This window comes from Scyliorhinus canicula, chromosome 2 (assembly GCF_902713615.1).
Source record: "Scyliorhinus canicula chromosome 2, sScyCan1.1, whole genome shotgun sequence".
Taxonomy (NCBI): Eukaryota; Metazoa; Chordata; class Chondrichthyes; order Carcharhiniformes; family Scyliorhinidae; genus Scyliorhinus; species Scyliorhinus canicula.
Window position 1 is genome coordinate 207,688,144 of NC_052147.1, and position 7,732 is coordinate 207,695,875.

Genomic DNA, 7,732 nt, shown 5'->3' on the forward strand with positions numbered 1-7,732 from the left:
AGTGTGAGGATGGGGGAGGTGTCCCAGTGGGCAGGGTGTGAAGGGACAGAGGATGGGGGAGGTGTCCCAGTGGGCAGGGTGTGAAGGGACAGAGGATGGGGGAGGTGTCCCAGTGGGCAGGGTGTGAAGGGACAGAGGATGGGGGAGGTGTCCCAGTGGGCAGGGTGTGAAGGGACAGAGGATGGGGAGGGTGTCCCAGTGGGCAGGGTGTGTGAAGGGACAGAGGATGGGGGGGGGTTTGTCATGCAGGGTTGACTCACATGTTGCAGCTCCGCCAACCTCGCATTGCGCGATCTCCCGGGTGGCAGATCCCCCAACAAGGTCCAGTGCCCTCTGCTCAAACGTGGTGAGGGGGTGCAGGATGGGCGAACCCCCTCCAGTCTTGTTCCGCTCACGAGTGTTGTTAGCGGTCTTGTCCTGTTGGGGGAGGGGGCATAGGTAGATCATTACAATACGGCAGGTATCAGCAGGCCATTCAGATACTGGCACAGTTTGGGGGTCAAGTTGTAACAAGACCATTGCATCTCTCCAGGAGGGCCAGAGCGCTGGGTCTGTGACAACTTAGTGAACCACCCTCCACTCACTCTGCCCCAATCCCCCTCCACCCCCCCCCCCCCCCCCCCGTGCCAGGGAGGGAGGTGGGTGATTAAGTAAATTGGGGGGAGGGATGGTTGTGACCCGGGGGCACCCTCTTGGCACTTACCCTGGCAGCCCTGGTGAGGTTGTGCAGCTTTTTACGGCACTGCTCCCCAGAGCGAGGGGTCGGGCCCACAGCACTGACGGCAGCAGCTACCTCTCGCCAGGCCTGGCGCACCGCGCTGGCAGGGTGGTGACGCCCTCTTCTCAGGCAGATGATGCCCCTCCTCTGCTCCACCTCATCGAGGAGCGTTTCTATGTCGGCCTCAGCAAACCTCGGTGCTGCCCTCCGTGGCTCCGACATGTTTCCCGTCCCGTTCCTGTGCTCATCCGCGCCTTTTTACGACATCGGGCGGCATCACGTGGCCGTGTTCGTGGCGTCGCCGCGTTCCGACGTCATCTGGAACGTAATTGCCGCTGCCCCGTTCCTAGCCTATTTCCCGGGCGTGAATACCTCGGGAACGGGGCCGTGTCGGGCCGTCGGCAAATTCGGCCGTTTTCACGGTCGACTTCACGATTTTCCGCGGGTGCGGAGAATCGTGCCCCAGGTTCCTGAGCCTGATGATCCCACCATTCTGGTAGGGACTAGGTCCAAACGATTCTGCCCAATGTCTACATTTATTGTTTTGAATATTTTGATAGAGATATATTTCAGTTTAAAAGCAATTACATCGTTGGATCAGCACTTAAAACCCAGTTTATATTCATTTAAATATACTGTTAGGGCAGCACAGTGGCCTAGTGGTTAGCACAGCTGCCTCACGGCGCCGAGGTCCCAGGTTCGATCCCGGCTCTGGGTCACTGTCCGTGTGGAGTTTGCACATTCTCCCCGTGTTTGCGTGGGTTTCGCCCCCACAACCCAAAAATGTGCAGAATAGGTGAATTGGTCACACTAAATTGCCCCTTAATCGGAAAAAAATAATTGGGTACTCTAAAATTTAAAAAAAAAGAAATATAATGTTGGAGTCACTATTCTCTCAACAAGGTTTTAGTTCTATCTCTGTACTGTTACTAATAGAAATCTCATGGATAGGGGTTGGAAATGCAACAGCTTGTGCCCTCCAGGATGTCGTCTATGTAACTGGAGGTCACCATGGTTACCGAGGAAGCTCTACCTATGATAAAATTCAAAGCTACAGATTGGACCTTAATGAATGGACGGTGGTAACCATTACTCCGCACCCAGGTACATTACAACATTTTTAATAAATTATAATTAATTGTAATAAAACTTTTTCACTTTTGGGATCTGCTGCATAAAATGAGCAGCACGGTGGCATAGTGGTTAGCACTGCTCCTCATTGCGCCAGGGTCCCGGGTTCAATTCCAGCTTTGGGTGACTGTCTATGTCTCCCACAGTCCAAAGAAGTGCAGGTTAGGTAGATTGGCCCTGCTAAATTGCCCCTTAGTGCCCAAAGATGTGCATATTAGATGGGATTACAGGGATAGGGCGGTGGAGTAGGCCTGGGTAAAGTGCTCTTTCAGAGAATTGGTACACCTTGATGGGCCGAATGGCCTTCTTCTGCACTGAAGGAATTCTACAGTTCTATGGGCAAGATTGTGTCCCCTTTTCCATGTGCTTTTGCACTGGAACTTGTGGAAATCTGTGTTGAGGGCAAGCGATGGTGTATTTTTGCAGCCAATCAGGTTAAAGAAGCATACAGAGTTGAAATCAGGGGCGAAATTCTCCGACCCCCAGCAGGACCCCCAGGCGGGGGGCGATCGGACCCTGGGGGGTGCCCCCACGGTGGCCTGGTCCGCGATTGGGGCCCCCCGCTCAGACTCCAGGCCAGTGCCCTGGATGCACTTCTTTCTCCTCCTGCGGCCGCCATGGCCTCCGCCATGGCGGAAGCGGAAGAGAAACCCACATCGCGCATGCGCCGGTGGTGACGTCAGCGGCAGCTGGCCGCTGACGTCACCGCCGGCGCATGCGCCGACCGGCGAAAGCCTTTCGGCCAGCCCCGCTGCCGGGGGCGCCGGTTTTTTGCGCCAGTCTTCTGGTGCCAACCGCTCCGGCGCGGGGCTAGCCCCCAAAGGTGCGGCGAATTCCCCACCTTTGGGGAGGCCCGACCCAGGAGTGGTTGGCGCCACTCCCATACGCCGGGACCCCCCGTCACGCCGGGGAGGGGAGAATCCCACCCAAGAAGTGTAAATTAGGGCAGAATTTCACAGACCCCCACCAATGGGTTTGCACGCGGGGGCTCTATAAAATTCCCAAATGGCCTTCTTACCACCTACCTGCCCAGCCCTGATCTGTCTGAAATGTTATGAGCACAGGCAAGCCCGCCCATCCGCACCCCAACTGAGATCCTTAAGGGGCCAATTCTGAGGCCGGTGGAAGAGGCCAGGGACAGAGCAAGTAGCTTAGCAGGTTAGCCTGTTTGGAGCTTGGGAAGGAGAGGGTTTGCCACCCTCTCAGACCCTTGTCCTGATCAGGATCAAGGTCTCCCCCCCCCCCCCCCCCCCCCCCCCCCCCGCTCACCCTCATGTACCCTGTGCACCCCCACAGCCTTTCCAACTTAAGGACCTTTAAAAACCTATGGATGGATGGATTTTGGGGCACCTTACCCAACTCCCTCCTATCACGGGCAATGGTTTGTGGGTGGGCAGGAAGACAGTCATATTTTATGTGCCACCCCACACTGAAAATACATCAGGCAGGACCCATAATGTTCAGCTCGAGAACTTAGATATGTTGTTTTTTTTCTAGAGTACGGGTTGTGCTCCGTGACTTTATATAACAAGATCTACCTTGTTGGTGGCCAAACAACTATTACCGATTGTTATGACATAGAAAAAAACGAATGGAAACAGATAGCACAAATGAATGAAAGACGGATGGAATGTGCTGCACTGGTGATGAATGGATGCATTTACGTTACAGGTGGATATTCTTATTCAAAGGGAATTTACCTTCAGAGTGTTGAGAAATATGACCCTGAACAAGATTCTTGGGAAATAATAGGGAATCTGCCTGGTGTGATGCGTTCACATGGCTGTGTAAGTGTATATAATGTATAAGCATAATGATATTGTATTTACAATCTGAAGTGATGTAGACTAGTGGATAAACTAGAGAATGTATCACAGGTGATGATAAGTTATGACAGTTATTTCATCCTCAAAAATAACCATGACCCACACATTTTGTGGGCAAAAAGAAAGTCTAGGGATATGGGGATAGACGGGAAAAGGGGAATTAATGAAGAAGTTGAACCGTGATCTCACTGAGTGATTCAGCAGGCTTGATGAATCATGTGGTCTACTTCTGTTCCTATTTTCTGTGTTGTTAAAATAAGTTGTGACGAGTGAAAGCCTGAATTTGCTATAAATAAAATAGAAAGAAATTCAGTGGAAAGGCTACAAAATATGAGGTTGTTTTGTGTTCCCTTTGGAGGAACTATGCTCACAGGGAACTCATTATGGGACTATGTGCCTACAGTTTGCTTAAAAATATCTCCAGTGAGCACAGCTTGCTGTTAGAATGTCAAATGGTGGAATCACTTCTCTGGGAATTATTCCATAAGTGAAAAATGAAATGAAAATCGCTTATTGTCACGAGTAGGCTTCAATGAAGTTACTGTGAAAAGCCCCTAGTCGCCACATTCCGGCGCCTGTCCGGGGAGGCTGGTACGGGAATTGAACCGTGCTGCTGGCCTGCTTGGCCTGCTTTAAAAACCAGCGGTTTAGCCCAGTGAGCTGAACCAGCCCCTAGTGAGCTAAACCAGCCCCTAGGGAGGTCTGAGAATATGTAAGCGATCAAGTCACCAATGCAGCACAGCACATTCAGTATTGGTCCTTGATTGCTTGCTTCCTATTTACATCACATAATTCAATATTTTATTAATCGTTCAGAGGCATCACATGTTTGTGAATAATGGAGTGATAGTGGCATAGTGGTAATGTCAGTGAACTAGTAATCCAGAGGCCCACGTTGATGCACTGGGGACTCGAGTTTAAATCTCACTATAGCAGCTGATGGAATTTGGTTCATAAAATCTGGAATTAAAAATTAGTCTCAGTAATTGGTCCCTTTGAACTGCTTTTCGATACTTCCTGCCAAAGTGGACAAGTTCACACTTTCCCACATTATACTCCATCTGCCAGATCTTTGCCCACACTCTTAATCTCTTTGTAGACTTGTCTGCACCAGCCCTTGGGAAAAGCATCCTACTAAAGCCCACACCTCCACCGTGTCCCCGTAACCCAGTAACCCCACCTGACGTTTTTGGACACTAAGGACAATTTATCATGGCCAATCCACCTAACCTGCACATCTTTGGACTGTGGGAGGAAACCGGAGCACCCGGAGGAAACCCTCGCAAACATGAGGAGAACAAGCAGACCCCGTGTGGACAGTGACCCAAGGCGGGAATCGAATCTGGGACCCTGGAGCTGTGAAGCAACAGTGCTAACCACTGTGCTGCCATGCTGTCCACCTGAAAATTACCCATGTATGCCAACTCTCTGCTTTATGTTGGCTAATAATCTTCTCTCCATGCTGATATGTTACTCCCTACATCATGTGCTCTTATTTTGTGAAGTACTCTTTAATGTGGAACCTTGTCAAATGTCTTTTAGAAATCCAAATACATCACATCTACAGCTTCCCCTTTATCCACTTTTATTTTGTTCTTCCATGGGATGTAGGCATCACTGGTTGGGCCAGCATGTATTGCTCATCCTTGAGGGCATTTAAGAGTTAGTCACATTGCTGTGAATCTGGAGTCACATGTAGGCCAGACAAGGTAAGGATGACAGATTTCCTTCCCTAAAATGCATTAATGAATCAGATGGCTTTTTATGGCAATCGTCACTTTTAGACTTTTAATTCTAGATTTTTATTGAGTTCAAATTTCACTATCTGCCTTTGCTGGATTTCAACCCCAGAGCATGACCCTGAGTCTCTGGATTACTAGCTCAATGACAATACCACTACGCCACTGCCTCCCTTTATTTGTTACTTCCTCAAATAACTAATAAATCGGTCACTCATGATTTCCCTTTCACGAAACCATGTTGAATCTGTCTGATTTTGTTAATAATTTTAAATATTATTAATAATGGATCCTTAATGATGGATTGCAGCATTCTCTCTCTGACAGATGTTACGCTAACGGGTCTGTAATTTTTACTTTGTGCCTGCCGCCTTTTTTGAATAGTGGTGTCACATTTGTGATTTTCCAATCCACTTGGAACTTTCCAGAATATAAGAAATTTTGGAAGATCACAACCAATCCATTTGTTATATCTGCAGCCACTTCTTTTAAGATCCTCGAATGAAAGCCACCTGGTCAAGAGGACTTGTTAGCCTTTAGTTCTAATAGTTTTCCAGGTACCTTTTCTCTAGTGGTTGTGGTTGTTTTAAATTAATCCCTCCCTTTTGCCTCTTTTTTAATTAAAATATTTTTTTCAAGGCATTTTCATAAGAACAAACAAAAGCAGAAGAACAACTAAACATCATAAACCACCAACACCCACTCCCCCCTGCTCCCCTAATACCACCCCTTCCCCATTTTATCCCCCTTACCCCTCCCCCCACTTACCCCTCAAACCTACTTAAAGAAATCAATAAACAGCTTCCACCTCGGAGTGAACCCATCCGCTGACCCCTCAAGACAAACTTTTTTTAAAAATGCATTTTATTCCAAACAAATTCAAAGGTACAAAAACATAAATAAATCAAGGAACGTTGGCCTTCCTTCCCTCCATCAGCTCCGGCATTTCCACCAGCCCAAAAATCAACACCATAGGATCCAGCCCGGCCTCTACCCCCACAATCTTTGATAATGTACCAAACACCCCCTCCCAGTATCTCTCCAACTTCTCACAGCCCCAGAACATGTGTGCATGATTTGCTGGTCCTCACCCACATTTCCCGCACTCGTCTGCCCCTGGAAGAACCCACTCATCCTTGCCCGAGTCATATGCACCCTATGCACCACATTAAACTGAATCAAACTCATCCTTGTGCATGAGGAGGTCGAATTCACCCTATGCATTGCCTCACTCCAGACCCCATCCTATCTTCCGCACCACCCCCCCCCCCCCAGCTCCTCCTCCCATTTCTCCTCAATCCTCCCCCTGCTTCCCTAGACACCCGTATATATATCCAATCCTACCCTGCCCTTTCACATCCAGGAGCATCAACCACTACAGTAAGGTATACTCTGGCACCCCTCAAGACGAACTTAACCTTCTCCAGCCTCAGGAATTCCTTCAGGTCCCTCACCCACATCCCCGCTTTTGGCAGCTCCGAGTCCCACCCCTCGAGCAAGATCCGTCTCCAGGCTATCAGGGAGGCAAAGGCCAAAACATCAGCCTCTCTCATCCCTTGAACTCTTGGGACCCCCAAATATCGCCACCTCTGGACATGGGGCCATCTCCAACCCCATCACATCGGACAGTAGGTCCGCAAAACCCCTGCCGGAACCCTTTCAATCTTGGACATGCTCAGAACATGTGGTCGTAATTTGCGGGCCCCCACGCACCCTCCACACCGATCCTTCACTCCCTCAAGGAACCTACTCATCCTTGCTACCGTCATATGCGCCCTATGTATTATCTTAAACTGAATGAGGCTTAGCCTCACACACGACAAGGACGCATTCACCCGCCACAGGCCTCGGCCCCCACCTCCCATCTCAGCTCCACCTCCAACTTGCAATTTATACCCCCACCAGGGACCCCACCCAATCCATCAACTCCTTGGAGACCTCGGACACCTTCTCCTCCCCTATATCATCCCTTGAGGGAGTGAAGGATCGGTGCGGGGATGCGCGGGGGGCCAGCAAATCACGACCACATGTTCTCAACAGCACCTTATCCTACAACCCCAGGGGCAGCAGACCAGGAAAGGACAGCACCTCGCTCCTTACAAAATCCTGGACCTGCAGGTACCTAAAACTGTTCCGTCTGGGCAGCTCGTAGTCTTCTGCTAGGTCCTAAAACTTCGCAATTAATCCTCCTATGAACAGGTCACCAAATCAGTCAATCCCTGCTCATCCCCGAAACCTTGAATTCAACCCCCCCCCCCCCCCCCCCCCCACCCCCCAGCCTATGGTTATCGCAGATCAGTGCCCACACCAAGGCACCC

General features: G+C 49.9%; 1 protein-coding gene across 4 annotated transcripts in view; it reads left to right on the forward strand.

The window, feature by feature from the left end:
- klhl23 (kelch-like family member 23) overlaps positions 1-4,920 on the forward strand; it is a 16,980-nt gene extending 12,060 nt beyond the window's left edge. For 2 of the 4 annotated variants that reach the window (XM_038789462.1, XM_038789460.1), the window contains exons 3-4: positions 1,655-1,822; positions 3,347-4,918. In XM_038789462.1, coding sequence (XP_038645390.1) covers positions 1,655-1,822; positions 3,347-3,657 — 479 coding nt within the window. In that variant the 3' untranslated portion in view covers positions 3,658-4,918. Of the gene's footprint in view, positions 1-1,654; positions 1,823-3,346 lie in introns of all 4 variants that reach the window. The other 2 variants (XM_038789464.1, XM_038789463.1) reach the window with 2 other exon arrangements.
- Positions 4,921-7,732: the final 2,812 nt, after the last annotated feature.